The sequence below is a fragment of the Chelonia mydas genome, chromosome 11 (assembly GCF_015237465.2).
Source record: "Chelonia mydas isolate rCheMyd1 chromosome 11, rCheMyd1.pri.v2, whole genome shotgun sequence".
Classification (NCBI taxonomy): domain Eukaryota; kingdom Metazoa; phylum Chordata; order Testudines; family Cheloniidae; genus Chelonia; species Chelonia mydas.
The window spans coordinates 55,893,839-55,919,886 of NC_051251.2; the positions used below are offsets into that span (position 1 = coordinate 55,893,839).

A 26,048-nucleotide genomic window follows, 5' to 3' on the forward strand; every position below is an offset into this window, starting at 1 on the left:
TACCTGTAAATAAACTTAAAGCTTAACACAGCAGGAAAAACATTATAAAATTGATCTGCTGTATAAGAAGGAAAACTGAGGTACCCCACCACAGGGATTTAATGACTAAACAGTGGGATAATTTCCCCATAACCCTTAAAAGATAAAAGCCATTGAAACCTGGCCTGCCTATAGAACAAAAACAGGAAAATGTGGGGGCAATTCCTGTTTTGCCTGCAATCAGCAAGGGTATTTGTAAAAGAAATATTTTAAACAATAATCTGCCACCCCAAAAGGGGTAGAAACATGTTCTTTTTGTCTTTCAGAAAATCAGGAAAAGCTGATGCCAGCTGAAGAGCAACCCAATACCATGAATCTACTGTCACAATAGAAATTGTGTTTTGTGTTCTATGTTTTATCTTGTGTTTTGTCTTGTTGCTAGCACAGTTGTGTGTTTAAAAAAAAATACTAAAGACCTGCAGGTAATTAAAAATAAATTAAGCTCTCTGTCCCAGCTACAGGACAGCCTGATACAAAAATAAGTACATGCCAATGTAGACTTGGTCCAAATTGGTCTGGGTAACCTAAAAGCCCGATGGAATCTTTGGAAATGGCTTAATACTACCACATGGCTTATGCATAAAAAAAAAAAATTAGAAATAGGAAACTACACAGCCATAGCTATGGGATGCACTGAAATGCAGATACTTGCCCTAGCTACTTTGGAACACGAAATGTTCTGGGTCATATTGGGAAATATTAAGGGTTTGATGCATTTGTTAAAACAAAGAAAGAGATCATTGTTTGACACTTATCAATATGAATGGATGCAATACGTTTCCAGTATTGTAAAACCAGACTTGTTAATGGGAGAAATTGTTGTCAAAATTGCACACCAACAGTCCCTGGAGGCAAAGGTATTGAAGGTTAGCCCACTCCCCATATTACACATGGGATCCTTCTGGCTACCATGGACCTCGAGCCAGTGGGCTGGGGAGGGAGGGAACCTATTGGACACTAGAGGTTGTACCGAATGGACTCCTCAAAAGTGGGTGTGCCTCACCTTGCCTGTTGCCCCAGAACCTTGTAGTAAAGATACATCACTAGGATCACGTATGTGGGATGAACTGGAATCACAAACTCAAATTGCCTCACAGTACCTTCTCTTGAACAGGCTACATAGAAAGTGACACTGACGATTATAAATCTTAGTGTCAAAAGGGGGATTATGTTGGATCATATTAAAGAAGTTCTGTATTAAAATCACAAATGAGTTTGATTCCCCATAGTTTAAATTCCAGGGTATTACTAATTAAGAGGTCTCTTGGTTTTTGGTACTGTTTCTCTCCCTCTATGTGTTAAACTTGCAAGCTGCTAATTGCGTTAGTACATTCTAAGACAGAGTCTGTTCTCAAAGCAATTCTTTGTAATAACAATTACTCACACAGAGAGAGACTCAAAACAATACTCTGTAACAAAAACAGAAACAGCATCCAGAGACTCCCCGCCCTTTTGTTGTATTCATCTTGCTTTGTTAACAATTGTGATTAAAACAGAGATAGAGGATGTATGTGGATGGATGCTTGGTGTGGATAATAACTGAATGATCAGGGAGGTGCCAGCCTAAGAATCCAGTGTCCATCGGCTGAAGAAGGCGTCAAGTGGAAATAACCAGAGGACCCCCGGAGGAGCCTCAAGGATGGGAGAACCAAAGAACAAGATAACATCTAGCAGCACGGAGCCGTCAGGAATGTGCTATCTGCTGATTGATTCAACAGCATGATGAAGCAATTCCCATAGACTGGCATAGGAAGAAATTCCTATAAAAATGGACTCTAGAAAGTGACAACTTTGGGGTCTGATTCTGCAAACCAACTTCCAGGAGCATCAGATGAGCATCTGACAAGGCCCTGCTCCCTCCTCATGTCCAGTGGCTTGGCATGAGCAACTCTAAGGCTGGTAACTACGATAACAACCTTGCAGAACGTGTGTGTGTGTGTGTGTGTGTGTGTAAATATGAGATTGAATGGAATGTTATAGCTATAACTAACTCCTTACTATGATTCTTTCTGTATTCACAATAAATGTGGTATTTTGCCTTTTTCCCTTTAATAAGATCCTGCTGGTTTTTGTTTTTATTGGTATAACAATGTCACTCCCAGGTAGACAGGGTTCAGATGATTAGCAAGTGGGATTCCGTCCCAGATGATATTTAGTTTCCACTTGGCATAGATGAAAGGCCATCATCTGTGTCTTGGTCAGGTTGGCACGAAGCTGGTTCTTATTGTAATAAATTGAGAGATAGCTCAGTGCACACCAATCTACTCTCGACAGTGGCAAAGTCCTTCTCCTGGGACGTGATGCATAGATTATCGACATATAGTGTTAATAATTACTAATGGAAAATATTTCTCTCTGAAGTTGAGTACTTTACTCTTTTAAATACTATTTGTTATTTCATATTTATATAGAAATGGGAAATGCATTAGATATGAATAGGATAATAGTACAAGAAATCTATCATAAGCTTTTAAGAAACATTGTGAGATCATATCTGGCCCCAAATTTTTGCTTTGTAAAACCTTCAAGGTTCATCTGCCACTCACAAATAGAGAGGTGGAATTTCACTTGTCTGAAAATTTTGTCCTTAGCATTGCTACAAGTAGCAACTAACCTGCTTATAACTGAAAGTTAGCAGAAAAAGCACTCTTTTCTGTTTGTTTACTTTGTGCATTTGAGACAGCACTCTGTGCAGCATCACTTTCACAAACATCCCCCGAAAATTCAGTTTTTCCCTTGCTAAAGAGGGATTATATAAGGTATACTACTAGCAGCTGCAATTTAAAGTGGATTTGTTTTAAATTGCATGACACACCATTCAGATGGCGTTCTATTCAAAACTAGAATTACAAGGAGTCAGTTGATTACAGAAAAGCAGCCCTCTAACAGTCATGCAATTGCTTTCTTGATGTTAGTTTTTCAGTGAACATAGTGCGGGGTGTGAACGCCAAGCATTGCCGAACCACAAGCCAGGCTAAGCTCGCGGCACAGGAGGCTAACACCTTAGAGGCACCCCCAGGTTACTGGTCTGGCTGCCGGGCGTGCAGCCAGGGAGGATTCAGTGGCCTGTGGGAGACAGGACTAGGGTGACCTGATGTACCGATTTTATAGGGACAGTCCCAATTTTTGGGTCTTTTTCTTATATAGGCTCCTATTACCCCCCCCACCTGTCCCAATTTTTCACACTCGCTGTCTGGTCACCCTAGACAGGACGGTCAGGCCAGAGGAGCGAATGCCCCCTCAGCTCATGAATCCCAGGCAGGGACGTTTGGACTAAGCAGAGCAGCCGGGTGCTGACAAACGCCCCGGGCGGGGACCGGAGAAGCCGGTTTGCGAGTGACACGCCAAAGGCAGGTCTGGCCCCGGTTACACCCAGCGCGGGGGGCGCCCCGGGGAGCAGGGCGGGCGGGCGCCCTCGGAGAAGTAGCCGGCCCCGCGGCCAGGGGGCCCCGCACTCACCAGGTACTCGGGGTACTCGTACATGTAGGTCATGCTGCACCGGTTCTCCTCGTACACGAACAGCACGTCCCGCACCCCCAGCAGCACCAGCGCCGCCACCGCCCCGTAGAACAGCGCGGCCGCCACCCCGGGACTCCTGCCCATCGCCCCCGCCGAGCGAGCCCCCGTCGCCCGCCAGCGCCACCGGCTCCACACGCCGCTCACCAAGGGGAGAGAGCAGAGCTAGCCTCCCGAGGCGGCGACGGACCGAGGGCGTGGCCGGCGCAAAAAACTGGGAAGAGCTCCGCCATGATGGAAAGGTCAGAGCGTGGAGGAACCCGTCAGCCATGTTGGAGAGGTCAGGACCGAGAAGGGGCCCGTCGGCCATGTTGGGAAGGTCGGGCTCGGAGTTAAAAAAGGGCGGGTCCATTACGCTCGGAAACTACAGTTGGCAACACGCGTCTGCCATGTTGGGTAGGTCACCGTGCCGGAAAGAGGGACCTGCCCTGCCGGCCATGATGGCGTAGGAAAGCGGTACGACAGTGGGCAGCTCAGAAGAACCGCAGGGAGCCTGGGAGCTGGTGTCTCCTCCCTGTGCCCGTTGAGCTGCTCTGGCACTGCATCACCCTGCCTCCTTTGCATGGGGCATGGGCAGCCCCGCCTAGCCGCCAGGGCATGCCCCTCTTCCCACTCAACTGCCTGGCCCCCGCCTCACAGCCGCCCAGCACCAGCCCAGTAGTTCTGCTTCCAGCTCCGTTCTGCTCCCCCCAGCCTCGCTGCTGAGGTGGGGGCCTGGTAGGGGTGCCAGGTGTCCAGTTTTCGACCGGAACGGCTGGTCGAAAAGGGACCCTGGCGGTTCCAGTCAGGACTGCCCACCGGCCCCTTAAAGGTCCCGTGGGCGGTGCTGTGGCACGAAGGCAGGCTAGTCCCTATCGGTCCTGGCACCGCACTGCGCCCCGGAAGCGGCCAGCAGGTCCGGCTCCTAGGCAGGGGGACCAGGGGGCTCCGAGCACCAGCTCTGCACTCTCATTGGCCGGGAACCGTAGCCAATGGGAGCTGCAGAGTGGTGCCTGCAGGCAAGAAGCCTGACGTGCCTCCACCTAGGAACCAGACCTGCTGGTCACTTCTGGGGCACAGCACAGAGTCAGGACAGGCACAAAGCCTGCCTTAGTGCCACTGACCGGGAGCCACCAGAGGTAACCCCGTGCCCCAACTCCCTGTCCCAGCCCTGAGCCCCCCTCCCCAACCCCTCATCCCTGGCTCCATCCCGCAGCCTGCACCCCCAGACAGAGCCCTCATGCCCCTGAGCCCTAATCCCCTGCCTCAGCCCCCTCCCACACCCTGAACCCCTCTGCCCTGCCCCCCAGCCTGGATCCTGCACCCCCAGCTTGAGGCCTAACCCCTTGCCCCAGCCTGGAGCCCCTTCCTGCACCCTGAACCTCTCATTTCTGGCCCCATCCCAGAGCCCCCACCCCCAGCTAGAGACCTCACCCCCTCCCAACCCCCTAGCCCAGTGAAAGTGAGTGAGGGTGGGGGAGAGAGAGCCACTGAAGGAGGGGGAATGTATTGAGCAGGGGGCAGGACCTCAGGGAAGGGGCGGGGGAAGGGGAAGGGGCCTCAGGAAGGGGTAGGGGAACGGTGTTTGGTTTTGTGGGATTAGAAAGTTGGCAACCCTAGGGCCCATGGGGTTCGACAGCAATACAGACTCCTAGGATTCATGCAGAGCTGGGGGGAGAACAGTGAACAGAACCACCTGCCACTTGGGCAAGGGACCCAAATGTCCCAGGAGAAAAAAAAACAAGGAAGAAACTCTGCTAGTAGGCACTGGCTGGTTTTCCAAGCCATTCTGTAAGAGATACAGAGCAGGGGGCAAAGGACTGTTTAGGATCTTGAAGGTAGCTGTGAAAATACATAGATAAAATGAGTAGCTTGTGTTTCTGAGGGTGCATTTGGATTTGAGGAAGACATCAGATCTTTCAAAAACATAAGTGACCGAACAGAAATACTTGAGTTTTTTCCAAAATACAATGGGGCATTTTACTTGAAAAGTGCTCAAAACTCTACGAAGGAAAAAACAAAACCAAACCAAAGCTTCCTCCTTGGTAGAGATGTCATACCAATGTGTAATACAAAAGATAACTTGAGCAGACGATCCACAAAGTGATATTTTCCTTACCTGGTGTTTATTTTTCAAGGACTTCTGTATCAATCCAGACACTTGGGTCATAGTTTCTCCCAGCAAACAGGTGGAGACAGAACGCTGACACTTGGCCTTTTCCAGAGGGGCTGGCATGTTACATTCTAAAAAAAAACAAAAAAAAACTACCAAAAGGAGGCATAGTGGCATTTTCTCTCAGGCTCCCAACCACTCTGCAGGTTCAGGAGGTGCCACAAAGCAGATTCTCAGGACCGCTGTTCTACACTTTTCTTATCTAAGGGTTTGGGGGTCAGGGGAGAAGGGGTAAAGCTGCTGCTGTGGAGGACTATTGGGATTTATGTGTAGTCATTCAGCTGGGCAGCTCTGGCACTAAATGAAGAATCTTGGGAGGAGTTTGTTACAAGTATTCCTATGTTTACAAGACTTCCTTAGGGAAGACTCCTCCCTAGTCACCTCTTCCAAGTCTGAACTGCCTCTGGCTGCCAGGGAGAATGATCTGACTGAAATGAAGTCTGGCCCTCCTCCTAACCTGGACTTGGCTCTGGTTCCCTTGTGCGGCCAGTTATAATGGATGTCTCTAAAGGATGGCTCTCCTGTTGCATGTGAGAGTGAGCCCCCACAGGTTGTCAAGTGCCTCATGTACAGCTAGGGGAGCTTTGGGTCTTTGAGGCATGTTCCTTCTTCTCTCCTGCAACAGGGTCTTCTAAGGACAACAGTCTCTATCTTCCACCCAGAATCAGACAACAGCTCAAGACTGAGAGATACCCAAGACCCTTTTATGTGATGATGTGACATCCTCAGGTTGGGAGGAATTATAACCCCAAGCATCTGCCCTGGTATAAATTATTTACAAACTCCAAAAGAATATAGTGTGGTCTCAGGAAATATGAGGAACTATAGTAAAACCATGATACTGCTTTGCTATCGGGCAATAATCTAAGTTACTTAAAAACTGAAGTCTGCACCTTTGTGACAAAATAAAACATTTCAGGGGACATGTGGACTTCATATCAGACTACAAGGATCTCAGAAAAACGTAATGCACATTACTGTGTTCTGTGGCTTCTTTGCTACAGATACTGACATATGCATAGTAGTACAGTGCTCTGCCTTCTTCCCATTTTTCCTCAACAGTATCTACAGTATTTTAATCTCTTCACGTGGGTAGAATTCTAGTAATGCATGCTGCAGGTTACTACAGGTCGAGCTGGAATTTAACCCTGTATCTTTCTTCCCCCATAAAAGTTAGCTGAATACCTAATTATGCAGCTCATTTTTATGGATATTAACCCTTTTTGCTAGAAAGAGGAACGTATAGGTTTATAATATTAAAATAGGTAATTGTGTTGTTGACTTTATTTTAGTACTGGCTAGTCTCTAAGGATACAGCGATACAGTTTTAGTGAAATAGTCAATTTTTTTTGCGGCTACTTAATTTTGAAAAAAAAAATCATTCAAGGTGATATCCAAATACATATCTGAACAAAATTACTTATACAATAGTTCTGCTACTTTATATAAAGTATAACCCATGTTAATACTATCATAGTCCATTTCTTGAGCCAATTGAGATAGTCAATGCATAAGAGAAAATTTAGAAATATAAAATGAAGTATAGACAGTTCAACCTACATTATCCATCTTTTTTCTGCAATACTGCTTAAAACATTTTTCTAGTGTAATTTCACAACATTTTTGATAAATATATGAGAGTTTTAAACAAAATATATTACTCAGTTTTGCAACAATATTTGTACCATTTTTATTTGTAAAAATAACCATCTGAATGCATTTCAATAGTAGTTTACAGTCAGGGTACTTCATTACATTAATACAGCATTCAGTAGTTGAAAAAGATACTAAGCTGTGCTTGAACAGATTCAGATTGGATTCCAAGTCATTCACTGGAATAAGTATTTTTTTTCCTCATTTTGTACAGTCATGACATTTACTGAAGTCATTAAACTCCAATTTACATAAGAAAACATTACAGACAAAACCCCACCAAAACCATCAAACAATATTTTATATTGTTTATGACAAATATGTTATCCAAAATATAACACTGGCACCAGATTTGTATCACCATGGTTTGTAAAGATATATTGCACATGCTAAAGCATAAAATAAGATGAAACTACAAAACATAAGGTTATTGGCTTTTAATATGTAGATCACTGCATAAGAAACGCATAGAATTACATTTTATGCACACTCTCAGATTGTCACTATTTTAAAACATCCTGCCCTATAAACACTGACCTATGGTTTACTTTTTGTGTAATAAGAAAGCCTTTTCAGCATTGCAAAAATTATACATAATTTCCTATAGAAATTTAGCAGATTAATTTTCATTTCAACGAAGGTAGAACATACAAAAAGAAAAAAAACTACTTCATACTTCCCAAAAAGGCTTGAAATGAAAATTTACTGGTATTATATTGCTTTGATAACACTCAAATGAAATAAACAAAAGATAAGTTTCACAAAACACTTCCAGAATACACAAATATAAAAAGGCACTCTAAAGTTTCTTACATGACAAAAAAAATCACAAAGTCGTTAATTCATCCTAACAGATACATAATCAAGTTTCTCAACATTACAAAGGATAATAATCCATTTTATGTATTTGTTCTAATTTAATAATAAATCTGGCAGCTGTTTACTGCATAAAAAAGTACCAAACATACTACGGTGCCCTTTTAGTAATGATAAACTGAATTCCCATAGCTATTTCAATGTAGAATCACGGAAGATTTTAGGCAATTTGAAGATTGTAACTTTTGGTATTTATGATGGAGACTTGGGAACTATTCCTGAAATGAAGTCCACCTACAACTGTGGTTCAAATATAAACTAAAACCCTGATCCTTCGCACAGAACCATAGGAACAGACCAGTGCATTCACACAGAGCCCCATGTTGTGGACAGGCGCAGAGATAGCCCATATAACAACATTATAACTCGCAGCATCAGGGCTGAAGTGCCTCATCCTGTAACATTTATGCACATAAGTAACTTTACTCCTGTGAATAGTTCCATTAACTCAGTGGGACTGACTATTACAAGAATAAAGTTATGTTTAAATGTTTGCAAGAGCAAGTCCTAAATCACAAATTTATTTCTATAAGTGTGTACAAATTATTGTACTAATAAAAATATATAAAGTGTTCAACATTTTACCTAACTCTGTTCCTATTGACTTCAACAAGAGCAGAATTAAACCAAAGCTGAGCACTTTTGAAAATCTAACCCATATTGTACTTTTTTTTCTCCTAAGAGTACCATGTTCAAAACATGGACTTTCCCAGTGCCCTTAAGAGGATAACCAACAAAGCGTATGTGATATCTTTCCTATGATTCCTGTAATATACCATACTTGAAATCACCAATACAACTGGATGGCCAGTTTGTAGTCAATGAGAAAATTTAGATTTGGTTCCTTTGTCTTTGTTTTAAAGTAGACACAATACCAGATATAAACTTTAGCTATTTGTAGATTGTACTCAATCCAAAATCCATTGAATTCAGTAGGAAGCTTATTCTGCTGAATTCAATGGGTTTTGGATTTGAACCACAGAATGATCAAAGAAATTCAATAATCATCTAGAGTTCTATAATGTTATATATAATGGGGTCATCATAAAGTCAGCATTTTATTGACAAATACCACACAGATAGCACAATTACTTCTTACTAAAATACTGGTATCTTAGCTATCACTGTGTGGTAACTAACAGGAAATGCTGACTTTTTTTAATGACCACTGTGACTATTACCTCTGCATTTCTATGGTAATTGTGACCCTTTTCTCCTTCTAATGAAAAAAACCCATAGGAAATGAAATTTTAAGTGTTCGTTCTATTTAGAAACAACAAAAAGCAAAATGTGGGATTTCCATTCACTTCTAAACAGACACCACAGAACCCACCACTCTTTCCATGTTGGTCTCTCCCCTTATTTTCAGTGCTTTAAGTAAAGTAGTTATTTATTGCTCTTTAGCAATTAAAAAAAATCAAAATAGTCATACAGTACTAATGTAAGAGGGGAAAGCCCATGGTTCAGGTGCTTGGGATTTCCACTGCAGAAAAACATAGAAAAAGAGAAATGTGAATCCTTAAAGGGAGTACCCCTTGAGATTTTTTTTAACTTTAAGATTTGAAATTTTCTATTTCATAATATTCATAGAGACATTACAATCATTTAATTTTAGCAGGGCAAAATACAGGTAATGTATTATGTATACTACTAGATACCCATATATGCGTTAAAAGTATCACTAAGAATTACATACTTAAAATGTTTCTTTTTCCCTTCATGAAGAATGGGAACCTGTCAACAAATTTTAGCAAATGTTGACACTGATTACATAGAATACTGTCAGAATTGTCAATTAAAAAAACAAAACAAAACTATTTTTTCCTTTACCCTGCCTAAAGTGTTTACTGAGGAGACACCTCCCATCCTTCCAGCATAGACTTAAGCCTGCTAACAGCCTGAGTGGGAATCATAGGTAGTTTCCACAAATTTCTTTACTCCAAGCCACAGTACATCTCCTCTATCCTCCCTGTGCCACATACCTTAGCTGTGTTATGATGCCCCCTTTCCCTGCTAGGAAGTTGTGAATTTTTCCTATGCTCTAATCTGTCTGATAAAGGGTGCTCGAGTGGTGCAATGCACAAATTCACTCTCCACCCCTTACGAACAGAGGCTGGTTGTTTCATCTTCACATTACATCCAACCATATGAGTAAGGACCTGAGGTTAGTTTTGAACCCATGTGGCCACGCTACACACTCCCACCATCCTCCCCACTCAGGCCAACAGGCTTGGCTTATGTTCATGTTTCATTTTGTGTTATGCCAAATAAGATTCACAAAAAAGGAGAACAAGCCATAGTTATTTTTCCTGGGCATTGATTTCATTTCAAATAAATATAAACACATTTACATTAAAAGTATATGAACATTCTCTCTAGTCTGGAAAAAAATAAACTGTGGTCAACACATCATCAGTTAAAAACGCCAAGCTGTCAGCTAGAAATTTGTGTCATAAAATGTAAAATACACTCCAGGCTATTCATTACTCAAAAAGTTTACATTTTTATTGTTTAGAAAAATTACTTCATTCTGTCATTTGCATTCTGAAAAAAATTAAAATCTTCCATTTAAATACTGAAGCATTTTGGTCCTCGTGGTATAGAGCTGGTTAGTTCATGGTAGTTTATTTGTTTATTTTTTAAAGGCTCAGTCTTCCTTTTGTGCATCTGTTCCAGACGAGGAACGGGGTCCATTTGACCTAGAAGCTTTGGCAGAAGGAGTAGATATATTCACAATGTTGATGTTGCTTAAGCAAGCTGGTATCAATCGGCTGTTCTAGTACATCATGATTCCCTTTCCATAATATGCTTTCAAATTTACTGGCGTTTGTTTGGTATGTCCACTTTTGATGTAATGCTTTCACTTGCTCTGTATTTACCTTCGCTCTATTCATTTTAACCCAAATATTGGCAAAAGTATTTTAAACCCTGATAATGTTCCTGGTAAAAACAAGCTATATAAGTTTAGAAAAGAAAATGAAAAATATCAGTTTAAATTGGCAACAAAATTTAGATGCATCACAATCAACAACTTATTTTTTTTTCTGATACCAGATTTGTGGTTAATTGCTCAGGTAACAGAAGCTCCTAATGACCCTAGTTCTGTAGTGCAAATAAACCATATATGTTTGTGCTGAATTGAAAAAGCAAATCAAGGGCTGACTCATGCTGACTTCACACAAGTAATTCCACTGATGTAAGTGGTGAAATATTGGTATGAGAGACAAAAGCAGGATTTGGCCTTAAATTTTTATATCAGTATTCTAATTGTGTGCTGTACCTAAGATCTTTTAAAAGTGCCTTCTGTATATTTAAGTGCTTAATACATGCAGAGTGTAAAATGTTTTTTTTCCCTTAGAGAAGGTAATAGAGGCAGTACTTTAAAAAGATGCACAACTTTACCTTTGGTTTGTGTAACGAACTATTATCTACCCAACAGAACCTGTGTTAACTAGGAAATAGACAACAATGAGGAGAGGGTTGGGGTTCTTTCTTGTAATCTAAGAAAGCCACATTGGAAAGACATCTGTGTACCAACTATACAGCTAGGGCATATGAATATTTTATACAACAGTTCCCTGTTCATTTGTGCTGTCATAAAGAAAAAGGCATTTTCTCTTTTTCTACTTAAAAAAAGAGCTAGAAACTTTCACAGGAGCACTTGGGGCCTAAAGAAAACACGGTGAAACTTGAAGCTACAGAACATAAATGTGAATTCATTCAAACGAAAATCCCTAACTTCTATATTAAAGACTAGATTATTTTTAATTTTACTAATCCTTTCAATGCCCAATTCTGGAAGTTTCGGTCAATAATAATACTTTAAAAATATAATGTGGGATTCAAGCTTTTTTTAAAAAAAAACAAAACAACCCCAAATGCAATTAAGAAAAAGCTTTGAATACCAAAGTCAAAACGTTTCAGAATCGGAATCATTTTCATTGTACCCATCCTCTGTTCCTATATTGTTACTCAAGGGTTTACTGTAAGAGTTAATACTGCCCATATTGGAGCCATCGCAGAGATGTGTCCTGCTTAAATTGTCTTTTTTAAAACAAACGAAGTTGAAAGGCATCATTGAACTGGAAGGAGAAAAAGGCATCATGGTAGCCAAAATGAGTGCCAGGCAGTCAGCCACGTCTTTGTTAGGAGCGCAAGCCAGGGCTGGCGTATGACCTGGGCACAAATGCAGACAAGGCAATGGTTAGTACTGGGGGTACTGAGAAGGGAAATGAGCATTCCTCAAATACATCTCTAGATGACTTCATAATAACGAGATGTATGTTTAGTTACAATCATGCCAGGCAAGAGAACGTGTTACTTATTTTAAATTAGGCATGCTGGGAAAATACACAATTTATGGAGTGTTTAAGCTAATGACCACAAAAAGCACTATTTTAAAAGTCAGGCAGCATACAGCCTTCACAAAATGAATAAAAACACAGTTCCACAACACAGACAATATGACTGCAAAATGACAACATAAATAAGCATATGGCACTATGAACGGAAGTTGATTTCCACTTCAGTTCATATGAACAAATCACATTCTGAGAACAATGACCTTCAGTTGAAGATAAATGTACATTAGATAAAAAATATTGGTTCTGCATTAATGAATTTTTAAAAGATTTTATAATATTGAGTATTTTAGAGAGTAATTTATCTAGGAATTAAGTTATCAGAGAAAGGGACTAGACACCTCCCCCCGATATATGATATTTACAGTAAGTATGACTGTATAGATTATTATCCAAAATTTACCTTCCTGTTCAGAGAAGAATGGTTTATTCAGGAAGCATGCAATATATTTTTAAAAATTAAGTAAATGTAATAAGGGCTTGGTGAAATGAAGCACTGGGAAACCACTAATGGCAGCCAATCACCCAATTTTCATTGCAGAGTTAACTTGGGCTCCTATTTGGATGTTTGTACCCCAGCTCTCATCTACACACAAAAAGCTTTAAAAGGATGGGTTTTGCTTACAAGTGGGTTGCTAATCTTTGCAGTGAGGACACTGGCTAAATCACTCAAGTCCCATGCCTTCCCACAATTCCCTCTGTATGCCCAGAAGGACAAACAAGTTCTCCGACAATTCATTCGGAATCAGAGTAGCTAAGCTTACTGCACCACTAAGAACCATGCGATACTCCTACCAGCTCACACAAGTACAGTACAGCACCACTGTGGATGCGGCCAAATGGATATCCTCAGGTATGGCTTTGCAGTGTGGCCACTCACACCTGAGTTTGGCCAACCATAGTTCTTACACTTGAGTGCCAATCACGCAAGTTAATTCTGCAGTGAAGACATACCCTCAGTGCGTTTCATTTACAACTACAGCCGAGCAAATAATTTCCAGCTAATAATGATTAGTAGTAATAGTAATTGATTAATTTAACCTCTTTTTCTTTGGGTACTATGTCCAAGAACAGATCATGACTTCCTCAGATGTATTCATTAGTTACTCAGATATGTTTTTGTGCTTTGGTTTGGTTGCTGTTGCTTTAAAATTTCTAAGGATGATAACAAACAGTCCATTACAAGTATTTTGGAGATAAGAAATTTGAACTGTGGTGATTAGTTATGAACACATGGTACTAGTTTTGTTCTATGATTGGATAAGTATGACATTTTTATAATTTGGAGGTTGGCTTGAAATCCCTCAGTGAGAGGTAGATGGAGAGGATTAGGAAAATCTGAACCTTTTCCTTTCAGGGCAGCAAAGCCTTGTCCAAGACATCATTCATCATTACAGTGCTGTCAGATGTACTGCCTGGGTGAAGAGTTTAAATTTAATCTTCACTCTTTATAGTCGCACAAATGTAATTGGTTTTGTATTAGTTGTAAAGTGTGTGGAGTTAGATCCATATTTGGTTCATTTACTTCTTTCTATCCCAAACCCTGGCAAAAGATTTTCAGAGCCCCATCCGTTGGCCACTTCAAGAGATGTACTATCTCATACAAAACATACCACGTCTAATGCAAATCCTAGGTGCTGAAAAGTGAAAACTGATAAAACTTGATCGCTCATAAGTTTGTAGAAAGTGGCTTAGGCAAATTCACTTTTACGTTTGAGAGAATATTTGAAGAAAATGTTTGTATTCATCAAGCTCTAGGTACAACTTTTGATACAGTGAGTGAGACTCTAGTTATTTATTTTTAATCAGCTGCCAAATGCTATTTATTAATTGGGTTCTTGTTTGTAGTCCTATAATAGATACTTCAAGTACACTTTTTCAGGAAGGTGGGAACCTGGCAAACAGTGAAAGCTCGGGCATAATTCCATTCAATTAATTGTTTGTTTGGTTTTTTTGTTGTTGTTTTTTTTACATAAAGAATGTTTAGATTGCTGAACAAAAACAATCTCTGTAGATTGCTTTATTAAAAGAGAAAAACAGGGCCAGCCTGAAATTGTAGTAACAGTGCTCTTTTGGAGACTCAGATTCAGCAATGACCTTGAGATTCTGACTCATCAGTTTGGTGGAAGTTTTTCAAGCCATGGAAATGGTTGGATCCTGGGAATAGTATCCTGTCAGCACTGCTCTTCAGAATGTTCTAACAGCAAATAGATGGAGTGGCAAATCAGTAGCATTGAGAAAAGCGATATGTCTTTGCATTCAGTCAGGTACCATAACGGTAGCCACTCACTAAAAGCATAAGGGTGAGGTGAAGGGTAATAAAAGGAAAAAATTAAGCAGTAAGATTAAATAGTTTAGAAACCTTCTGCTCCTCCCCGATCAGTTGGAGGGGATGTAGAAGATTGCATGCTATAATAAATGGGACTGTGGCAAACAAAAAATCTTTAGAGTTATCTAATGATATTAGTATAATTGCTTAATTCTGTGAAATATGCAGGAACTGTTAATTCCAATACCTGTAATAAGCAGGTAATTACATTTAGTTAATACATTTTATTATCATAATTAGTGCTACATTTTGGGTCAGGCAAAATTCATTCACCAGTGCTCCACAGGTTTTCTTTGTAATAAAACATGGAATTTAGGTTTGGTGTAATAGACATTCTTCTTACAAATGCATTTACTTGGGACCAAATCCTATCCACGACTTGGATCCAGATGACTTCAATAGAATTAATTCATGCAGTCTGACTAGTATAATTTGGCAAATAAGATTAATCACTTTTATAGTGTTTTTCATCCACAGATCTCAAAGTGTCTTACTGTGATGGGTAAAAAATATTATTCCCACTTTACAGGTAGAGAAACTGAGGCACAGAACTGTTACATCAAATACTTAAATGCCATTGAGTCAGTGGTGTAAGAGAAACCAGCTTATTTCAGGAAAGAAGGAATTTTAAAGGTGAAAAGGTTCAAAATACCATAAAAACAGAGTTTTGTCTTTCCCTTACAGATACTTTGTGTTTAGAAAAAGTATTTCGTAGAGGTCTGAAACAAATATTTTCAAGTTTAGTCACCAATTGAACATGTCTCACACTATATTCACACTTATTACAGGGTGGTAAAAATTTGTTAGCTTGTCAGATTTGGTCAGAAAATTTGATTACTAACTTTGATCTCAGAATGAATTGGGGGTACAAACAAACAATTGCTGATGTTTTTTCTCCTAATCATTAAACATGCTCTGATGAGATGTATAATCCTTAACTCTAGAGCAAGGAGTCAGAATTTTCTGTTACCTTTCGCATGTTTAGAAAATTCAAACCACCATTGCACCAGGGGTTAAAGAAAGACTAGTTGTTGACAGCACATGCAAAATTAACATTAAAGGGACTATTGTGATGTCTGCAGTGTTTGATATAAAACATACAGAAGTAGTATCCTTGTTTGGGTACTTATACAACTGGAAATCTTATTCACAAAGGAATATAGGCATCAGTGTTGTCTAATTAACCAGTTTGCAGGTCTATTTCTTTGGTCACTTGTAAAAATCACCTTAGGTGCTCTTCTTAAGACTGTCAAATTGTATTGTTTCACTTACCATTTTCATCTACTGCTAGTACGCACGCCCCCTTGGCCAGCAACTCCTCAACCACCATCTTTAGGCCATTTCGTGCAGCAATATGGAGAGGTCTACAAAACATAACACTCTAGATTCAAGTATTTGACACGTCCGGTTAAGTAACATGTAAGAGCAAGTTCAGTTGCTTTTCTGGATCCTCAGTATTATATTCCAGATAGATTTTAAATAGCATCACATCTTTTAAACGTAAAATTTAAATTCGACATCTATAAAACATCTTGTTTTTACATACACACAAGAATGCACACACACACTCTTTCTGTATGTGCATGCACATATGTGTGTGTATAGATAGATAGAAGGGGAACTGATAGTGACCCTGTATATAGTGCATGTGTAACCAGGGTGTGGTGTTCTGTACCATCAAATGGCAGAGACCACTTAGAGTTAAAAAGCCAGTTGGTTTTTAGCTCATACAGTAGAAGCTCATGCACTAAGCTCCAGAGGTCCCAGGTTCGATCCTGCCTGCCGACAACCGGGGTCTGTCAGCACTACTCATGCATAACACTTTTCATTATAAAATATTTACTTGAAAAGCTCTCACACTTCCCTTATTTGCAGCAGACCTTTGATATTTGGCAGGGGAATTAACCTCAGTCTAGCAAAATGGCTTTTCTTTGTCCCATCTTCACTTTGGCTAAAATAGAATACCTTAGTTTAGCTAAGATAAAAATTCACTATTTCACTTTCTCTCCTTTGGGTTCTGCAGGAAAATTCTGGCAGGATGCCAGAATCATTTATACATTTTGTTGCTAGGCCCTGTCACTGTTGAAGTACCGGGGTGTGGAGAGAAGCTACTCAGCACTGTTACAATACATCCCAATTGGTAATCAAAGCATCCCTTCTCTCCCCCTGGAGATGGACTGTGGTGTTTTCACTTCTTCTCCAGGGGTGAAGCCTCCATCAGCCTTCCACACCTGCTCTCTTGTCAGTGGGAGCAAATCAACCCCTCAGTCTACAAGATAGGTCTTGATCCTACTCTTAGATACATGGGTGAATCATTATGTGCAGCATTGCCGACCCCAAACATTCAAAAACCATGAGTCACAGATTACAGCGTGGGCAGTGACAGAACCCCTTACTGGTCTGGGCCTGTACAATTTGCTGTATTGTCATCTGTGGAGAACTGTCTCTGAGCTCCCCAGAACAGTATTTGATGCACTTCCTGTTAGTCTGGGAGGCGAACAGATCTGGGTAGGGAATTCCTCACTGAGTGAAGAAGCAGTTCACCACAGATCTGTGAAACTTCCACTCATGGTCAGTGGCAAAGTGCCTGCTGAGGCTGTTTGCGAGCCCATTCTTGGTTCCTAGGAGTACTCTGCTGATAGGGTAATATGGTTCTTGATACACCAGTTCCATAAACTTGACAGCTTTTATACACAGGGGAATGGAGCTCGCATCTCCCTGTTCATTTATGTAGAATACGGTTGTCACGTTGTCTGACATGAGAATGTGGTGAGACTGGATTAATGGTAAGAATGGCTTGCGTGCTTCTTGGACTCCTCTGAGCTCCAGGAGATGAATGTGTATCCTGGTTTCCGAGGGCATCCAAGTGTGACCGTCTGTGTGAGCCTCCAAACTAACAAAGAGGTATCTATGATTATTGTCCTGTTGGGTGTGGGGGATAGAAAAGGAATGCTCATGCACACTTGTGCAAGATCTTTCCAGCAAGTCAGAGAGGCCCTTATTGTAGTGTTTCAGAGTAACAGCCGTGTTAGTCTGTATTCGCAAAAAGAAAAGGAGTACTTGTGGCACCTTAGAGACTAACCAATTTATTTGAGCATAAGCTTTCGTGAGCTACAGCTCACTTCATCGGATGCATACTGTGGAAAGTGTAGAAGATCTTTTTATACACACAAAGCATGAAAAAATACCTCCCCCCACCCCACTCTCCTGCTGGTAATAGCTTATCTAAAGTGATCATCAAGTTGGGCCATTTCCAGCACAAATCCAGGTTTTCTCCCTCCCCACCCCTTCCCCCCCACACAAGCCCACTCTCCTGTTGGTAATAGTATATCTAAAGTGACCACTCTCCTTACAATGTGTATGATAATCAAGGTGGGAATTGTCACTACCATGTTTATCCTGTGTTTGCTCAGTATATACGCTGTTCGAAGCCAAGCCTGCAGGCAACGGAGTCGGAGTCTGGCAAATGGAGTTACTTAAGTACATGACTCCAAGCGACCCAGGAGCGTTAAACAAATCCAGACTGATGTCCAAGGGTGTGCATAACTTGACCGGTCAGGCTGCCCATGGCTTACAATCTGTCCATAGGGAGATAAGCTCTTGCTCTGACTGAGTCTAAGGTCACTCCTATGAAATCTGTAGTCTGTGTCAAAGTCACAGCAGACTTTTCCATGTTCACAAAGGTTCCCAGTGATGCTAGGAGACAAAGTAGCAATGAGGTCAGTGCCATGACTTTTGGACATGTCCTGCCTTTCAGAAGCCAGTCGTCTAGATACAGGAAGATGCTGGAATCACCCTATCTGAGTTGCGCTGCTGTTATGGAAAACACTTTTGTGAAGACCCTGGATGCAGCTGCTAGACCAAACCAAAGTAGCCTGTATTGACAGTGGTCGGGACCCACCAGACATCTGAGGAATCTTCTGTGTGAAAGGTGAATATCAGTGTCAAAGTACAAATCTTTCATATTGAGAGCTGTGAACCATATGTCTTTATCCACGGATGGTATTACTGATGCCAATCTAACCATGCAGAAGTTTAGTTTGCAAATAAATATATTGAGTTGCTGCAGGTTGAGAATGGGTCTCCATCCTTCTCATATTTGGAATAAAACCCTTTTCCTTGATTTTGCTTTTCCTTGCTCCCCACTGGAGGAGGAATTTTACTCCTAATGTAGGATCTCCTCATGAGAATGGTCTCTGAAGAGAGACAGGGAAAGAAATTTTGGCAGCTTTGGGAGCCAATGGAATAACCAGAATGGATGATATCTAGCACCCACGTATCCTTTGTTTTTGCCCCCAGCTGTGGGAAAATTGTGCTATGTGTCCACCAAAGGAGATCTCGTAATTGGGTGGAGATGGCATCAACATTAGTTCGTAGCTCCTAAGTGTCCCATCAAAAGTATCTTTTGGCTGATGGGGAGGGACACGCGGTGGAGGCCAGGTAGTAAAGGTGGATGGGGCAGTCTCTCTATTTTTGCACCTTCTGCTGTTTACCAATGCTCTTATGAGCTACCTTGCAAAGACCTCAGCTTGTAAGACTGCTTATGGTACTTCCTCTTCACGGCTGGTCTATATACACCCTGGGAATGGAGGATTGCCCTGGAGTCTTTTAGTGAGTGCAACGACTTGTCTATCTTCTGGTTGAAAACACTGACTTATTCAAAAGACAAGTGTTCTGTACCTCCCTGGAACCCCAAAAATGTAGCTAAAATTCTCAGCACATCACTATAGCTCTCGAAGCAATATTGGCAGTGTTGACTGAAGCCTGTAATGAGGTTCTTGCCACTAATCTTTCCTCATCAATAAGGGCTTGAAATTGAGCCCTGTCCTCGTGGGGTAACATGCCTTTAAAATTCAGGAACTTAGAATATTTTGCCAGAAAGTCCTGGTAGTTGGTAATTCTAAATTGGAGGCTGATGGAATTAAACACTTTTCTCCCCTCAACATTTGACTACCTTATCTGCACAGGTTGCCCTTGGGAGCTGTTGGCTGGACCTTTTTGTGGCTGTTTGGATGACTAGGGAGTCTGAGGCAGGGTCGGAGAACAAGAACTCCACTTCCTTTGCTGGGACAAAATACCGCTTTTCCATCCTCTTAGGTGTAGGAGCACACCTAACTGGTATGTGCCATTCAGTTCTTGCTGGTTCTAGTATGGCCTCATTCACTGGGAGTGCTATTTGGCTAGACTCCTTACGCTGTAGGATGTCCAAGAGCTTGTGTTGTGAGTCCTGGACCTCCTCTAAGGGGAACTGGAGCTTTTCTGCTACTCTCCGAAGCACATGCTGGTGACTGAGACTTTCTCAGAGATTTACTCTTTACATCTTTCTGTGTAGAGACAGATGTTCAGGCTACCTTTGGTGAGGTCTTTGGTGCCATGGATGGGATCAGTGCCATGATACTGCCTACGTCTCTACCGGCCTCTGGTGTCCGAGATGTTGATGTAGTCATACTGGGAGGCCTATGCACAGGGAGGTCCTCTGCCCCTGGATCTGAAGACGGTCTTAAGGCTTGTTGCATCGCTAGGAGCATCCTCCTCCTATTGTTTCAGAATCTACCCTTGAAGTAAGTGTAGATCTTGCACTTACTGGGTATATGAGCATCTCCCAAACAGCAGAGGCTCTGAGAATGAGTGTCACTGATAAGGACAACCTCACTGCAGGAGAAGCACCTTTTAAATCCCTGGGACCCCAACATCCCCAAGCAAAAGAACAAAAACATGATTTCCTAAATAGTTGAAATCTCTAACTATATCTATGAATGACATTTTTTCCTAAGGGAAAGGAAAAAAAAAAGGGGGGGGACAGCTGTTCCAACAACTATAAACCATATAAAATAGCTACCTATATACTAACTAGCTAACTAACTAACTGCTGAATACTAAAGAGAACAGACACACAGTAGACCAGTGGTTCTCAACTTACAGGCCAGTCAGCACACAGCTAAGGCCCATGTGACATACTCAGGGCTATTCAGGTAGTACTGGATGTGGCCCACAATGGTAAATAGATTGAGAACCACTGCAGTAGACCCTGCAGTAGGTGATTGAGAAGGAACTGAGGGCAGTTCGCCTGTGCAGCCCCATATAGCCTAAATGTGTGTGGTGCACACATAGGCCAAATGGGCACTGTTACCAAACAGCTTCGCATGTGAATTGGCGCACCCACAGGGACTCTACTCAAAGAAGAATAAAAAGTTATTGCTAGCCTTCCTTCATCAGATCGAGCCAGGAGCACCCATCCTCTCATCCATAAAATCTGAAAAAGGACCAGATTTCTTCAGGACCCATTGTGGGCATTACACTAGTTGCCCTTCTTTCCTTGGGGGCTAGAAAGGAATTTTTCCCTTACCACCAGGTTGGTCAAGACAGGGTGAGGTTTTTTTGTTTTTGTTTTTTGGCCTTTCCCACAGTAGGTTTGGGACCCCGTGAGGTGGAGCAAGGTTGGGAGATTAGGTTATAATGTCACAATTTAGTATATAAAATGCATAACAGATGTCTAGTGCAATGGAAGGGTTACAGATATTGCATAAAATGGATTGGAAAAGGATCAGAAGGAAAGCATCCCTTAAGGGAGCTGAAGAAGGAGGGTTAGGGGCTCCTACGTCTGGTATAGTGAAGCCAACTCTCCTCCTTTTCTAGCCCCCCCTTTAGCCCTCATATGAGGAAAGGAGGCGAGGTGCAACCTGGCTGGGGATTATGTGGAAGTGATTAAGGAACTGATGATGACCTGCACTGTACAATTTATGGCTGGGTACTTCCAGATATTTTAAGTGAACAAAGTTGCAGCCTAATTAAGCCACATCCACTGCCTCGTATCTTTCTTTTGGTGTGGCCTGACAATGTGTGGATCAGACCCTAGTATTTTCCTAAAGACCATAGCAGGAAAAAAAAGTGTTGCTCTTCTTTAACTTACTTTGTTTAATCTGCAAGGGATAATATTTATTTATTTATTTATTAAGACCATTAGGAGTCACATTCAACACAACAGGCTAAGATTTCTGCTTTATTGACTGGAAAACCTATATTTGTTTTTAAAAGACCAAAGCAGCTGATCTTCACAGAAACACCCTATACTGCATGCTCCACAGGACTAAGTATAGCTGATTATATTCCTCAAGATACTCCAAAATTCAACAGTTTTCAGATATTCTACCACAATGAAACATTTTACAATTATTATTTTTTTAATTACACACTTAAGAAAAATCTAAGTAACGATAATTTGAAATTCCAAATCTGAATTTTCTGGTAAAAACAATACATAAAAGCACAAGAGAATAAATAGTAAAATTATTTCAGCATTTACTTACGTCTGCAATGCATTATTTTTTGCATTAATAAGGCTCTGTTCTTGGATCTTGTCAAGTATTAACAAGGCACATTTTTCATGACCCTAATATTAAAAAGAAAAATAAATAAATGTTAATCTGCAGAGGGTTTTAAAATTGAGGCAACATAAATAAAAAATACAAATCCAAATTTAAAAATGCATTTAGAATTACAAACATGCTTCTGAGTTTATAAAAGGGTGCATACTTGATGCATTTCAAAGGCCAGGAGACACACAGTGCAATCCCTACCATTATTACTGGGTGAATTTTAAGTAATCCAAATGTGCCAATTGTGGCTTTTTTTCCTTTAAAACACTGCATGCCTTATAAATATAGACCCTACTTTAAGCTGAATTTGAATCCATGTCTTCATGAAACAGTAGTGATCTTTTGAAAGAGCAGTTAACTGATTGTGTATATTTTTTTAAAATAAATAAGCAATATTTAGCACTAGTAACAGTACTTCTTTGACCTTTAAATGCCTGATTGCTTATGCATTTTAATTAGGCAAAGAAACTTTAAATAATTTTTTTCAATTAAATAGCTGAAGAAGTATTTTCCCCCTGTATGATAAGGGCACTACTGACAATTAAACTGTCCAAAGATTTTATTAAACAATGCAGAATTGGGCCACAATTCTGCAACTTCTTCTGCATGAGTGCAGGGGTCAGCCTGGGCAGAACAAGTTGCAGGGTTGGGATTTTGGGGTATAGGTGTGTAGCACAGGTATCCATTCCTTGAATGTGGTCCAGCACCAAAGGTACCATATTAAACAGCTGATATGAGATGCTAACAAATAAATATAGCTGATGTATCTTTATAAAAAAAATTTGGGGGGGAGGAGGTACATCAAAGAGGCCTTGAACAAACTTGATCACTACTAGACTCCCATCTATTAAAAGGTGCAATCGAAAAAGAAAAACCTGTTAAGGGAATGAGGGCATTTCTTTCTTGCTAAGCCAGGTAATAGCAGCAGCAGAATAGGAGGAGAGAGGGGAGAGAGGAGGTGAAGCCTACTGAGGTTACTAAATACGTGGACACAGAGCCTGGAAAAGAAAACCATGACCAAACCTGATCTCTGCCTCAACTTTTTTAAGATCTTGACATCATCTTGAACGGGAAATTTCTGTCCCTTTCCACAGAAATCCGAGAGATTATGTAAATCTGTATTATACTGCACTACAGTGAGACTATTCAGTAAGTTCACAATGGTCTCATAGCTTCTTCACATTAGAAATATTTCCTTATTCCTGTTACCAGTATCTCAAAAGTAGTAAGATACAGCAGCCTATATTTGTCTTGCCTCTCAAATTACTGTAACCTTGCTGGATAGGCTGAAGAGCAAGCCAACCCTACTACATTTCCTCCCTCCTCTTTCCCTGCCCAAGTCTGTGTATATCACAACTTCATTGCACTCAGGATTTAATTGGCCTGAGAAATGAATGTCTTCAATACACTGCCAACACCTTGTTTTAAATACCTTTTCAATGCACACATACATAATATACATAATGCGAGTCTGTGTGTGTGCGCATGCAGGTAGTCTACAAAGTTCCTTAACATACTTTACTGCTAGCCAAGTGCAAGGGTGTATTCAAGTCCTTATCCTTTACAGTCAGATCAGCCTTGGCACTGTTCACCAAAAAATCTGAAATACAGAAACAAATACCATGGGATAAGTACCAGCGATTGATACACATGCAAACTGCAAAGGAGAAAATTAACTCCAGTCTCCATATGTGCACACAGTACTGTACATGGTGAAATAGATCCTTATTCTATATAAACCATACAAATGTGGAGGAAAAATTATCAATGAACAAATTGTAATTTGTGCAGTTAATCAGCAATCAAACCAAAGCTAACAGCTGGTTGAAAATGGAAAACTGTTAATTAAATGTTCATTTTACCCAAAACTGTCAGTTCAAATGTATTCTAATACTGTATGTATTTTAATTTGACTGATGAAATCTGCTGCAGTTTTGACTGCAGTGAAAAATGGCAGTTTTGGCCTGAAACAGTCCACCCAGTTAACAACTGTGGATCCTGCTTTGAAAGGTTTAAGTGGGTTCTGCTGACTCATATCTTTGGGGGAGATAATGGGTGTAGCAATCTAGGATGTGGGCTACGCAGTCAAGCCTGGAGAGAAAGTATCAGTTAACAGTTGCTATAGGGTTTTTAGAAAAAATAAGTCCAGACTCAACTTACAGTTGCCCATTCAAAACAGTATTTTGTGCTTCAAAATACACACCTTTTAATAATTTAACTACAAAAGATTACTCTGCTAGAAGGAGATTCTATTGCCCTGTAGAATCAGGGAAATGAAAAAAATGAAGGAATGAATACCAAGAGCACTTTTTAATCACACACTACACGACTTGGCAAAAAATGGGCATGGTTTATCCGTTATTGAAACTATTTGCAAAGTGAAGTGAAAACAACGGACATAAGAATTCTGGGTGCAATAAACACATGAGACTTTTTAAAAATATGAAGCGAATTTCCTTTTACCCTTATATAAAATAGATGGACACACATTTAGGTATGTACTCTTAGTATCTCTTTGTATTTTAATTATAATCCCCAAAGGGGTGGGGGGGAAACTGATAAAGCACTTGGATGGGTAAGTACAGTAGCCTTCATTTTCTTTCAAGATTTACAGAAGCAAGTAGGTACCTACCTACTGCACCTGCATGTCCATTTTCAGCTGCCATCATAAGTGGTGTTTTCCCTGAATTATCTGCAGCATTTACCAGTGCATTGTGATTTAAAAGAAGCTGCAAGCATTCCACGTGATCGGCAAAGGCTGCCGCATGCAGTGGAGTTCTAAGAGAAAAAACAGCATGATCATAGCTTTAAGATATTAAATGATCTATAAAGAATTACAATATTGTTGTTCCTTGTAGCCTTAAGCAGAACAATACAAGAAGTTTTGAAGCTTTTTTCCTATGAAACTTGAAACTTAAAACTCTCAACAAGGCAAGTTAGGATGCTACTTTCCTAGAAGCAATAAAGGTAACAGTTGCATCCTCAGTGTTTGTACAATGAAAAGTCTAAAACCGGCAAGCATCAGGTGGATCGAGTTGTGGACAAGCTCATAAAAACAGGATGTTTAACTTAACAGAACGTACTGCACAATGGAAAAAACTAGCAGTCCTCCCTATTATTCCTGATTTTTTGAATAAGCTTGTGATGTAGATAAAATGTAAGGAAAATTTGGATCTGGCCTTCCCATTATTAAAAAAATGCTACAGTATTCTACTTACAGTAATGACCTGAATACTGCAGTAACAGTACTGTAACCCATAATGTTTGACAACATTACTGTAGAGCGTAGCAGTGATTTTATAAGGTAGTTTATGTTAATTTTGAGAGGATCCCACAACTCTAAGGATGGGTTCTCTGTCTCCACATGATAAGACTAAGACATTTGGGGAAAAGAAAATTGGGGGGGCAGGAGTTGTTTCCAGCAGTATCTGATGATTGGGTGTTCTTGTTTTGTTTTGCTTTTTAGCTTTATTGTTATCTGGAGAACTTTGAGAGTGAGGTATTTAATTTTAATTACATGACCACCATTTTATTTGTTGTAAGGGTAACCAGAGCATGCAATGGGCAGCAATTCAACTGTTATACAACTTTAACAAAACTAAGTAAATACGTAGTGTGACGTTGCACTCCATATGTTTTATTTAGTGTGAATATAATGTAACTGGAATATGCTTTATGCAAAAGGTCTCTTGTAAGATATCATTACAAACCTTATAATCTACAGAGTGTGTTCATCATATTTGTAT

The 26,048-nt window shown here is 40.5% G+C and overlaps 2 protein-coding genes and 1 long non-coding RNA gene across 20 annotated transcripts in view; 1 reads left to right on the forward strand and 2 right to left on the reverse strand.

The window, feature by feature from the left end:
• The window catches only part of PGAP1 (post-GPI attachment to proteins inositol deacylase 1), a 66,953-nt gene extending 63,311 nt beyond the window's left edge, over positions 1 to 3,642 (reverse strand). For all 5 annotated transcript variants that reach the window (XM_027833980.3, XM_043525216.1, XM_043525217.1 and 2 more), the window contains exon 1: positions 3,499 to 3,642. In XM_027833980.3, coding sequence (XP_027689781.2) covers positions 3,499 to 3,642 — 144 coding nt within the window. The remainder of the gene's footprint in view (positions 1 to 3,498) is intronic.
• Positions 3,643 to 3,855: 213 nt separating this feature from the next.
• Positions 3,856 to 24,936, forward strand: LOC114022399. 2 transcript variants are annotated; one of them, XR_006284857.1, is made up of 5 exons: positions 3,856 to 3,951; positions 6,333 to 6,471; positions 18,684 to 18,857; positions 19,894 to 20,044; positions 20,259 to 24,936. It is a non-coding gene; the product is annotated as an uncharacterized LOC114022399 (long non-coding RNA). The 2 variants fall into 2 exon arrangements; XR_005227315.2 differs by having other exon boundaries at positions 19,894 to 24,936.
• ANKRD44 (ankyrin repeat domain 44) overlaps positions 7,373 to 26,048 on the reverse strand; it is a 206,699-nt gene continuing 188,023 nt past the window's right edge. For 7 of the 13 annotated variants that reach the window (XM_043525212.1, XM_037912257.2, XM_037912256.2 and 4 more), the window contains 5 exons: positions 24,935 to 25,080; positions 23,820 to 23,902; positions 22,234 to 22,316; positions 16,199 to 16,290; positions 7,373 to 12,412 (listed from right to left, as the gene is read on the reverse strand). In XM_043525212.1, the coding sequence (XP_043381147.1) occupies positions 12,147 to 12,412; positions 16,199 to 16,290; positions 22,234 to 22,316; positions 23,820 to 23,902; positions 24,935 to 25,080 (670 nt within the window). In that variant the 3' untranslated portion in view covers positions 7,373 to 12,146. The remainder of the gene's footprint in view (positions 12,413 to 16,198; positions 16,291 to 22,233; positions 22,317 to 23,819; positions 23,903 to 24,934; positions 25,081 to 26,048) is intronic. The other 6 variants (XM_043525215.1, XM_037912264.2, XM_043525214.1 and 3 more) reach the window with 1 other exon arrangement.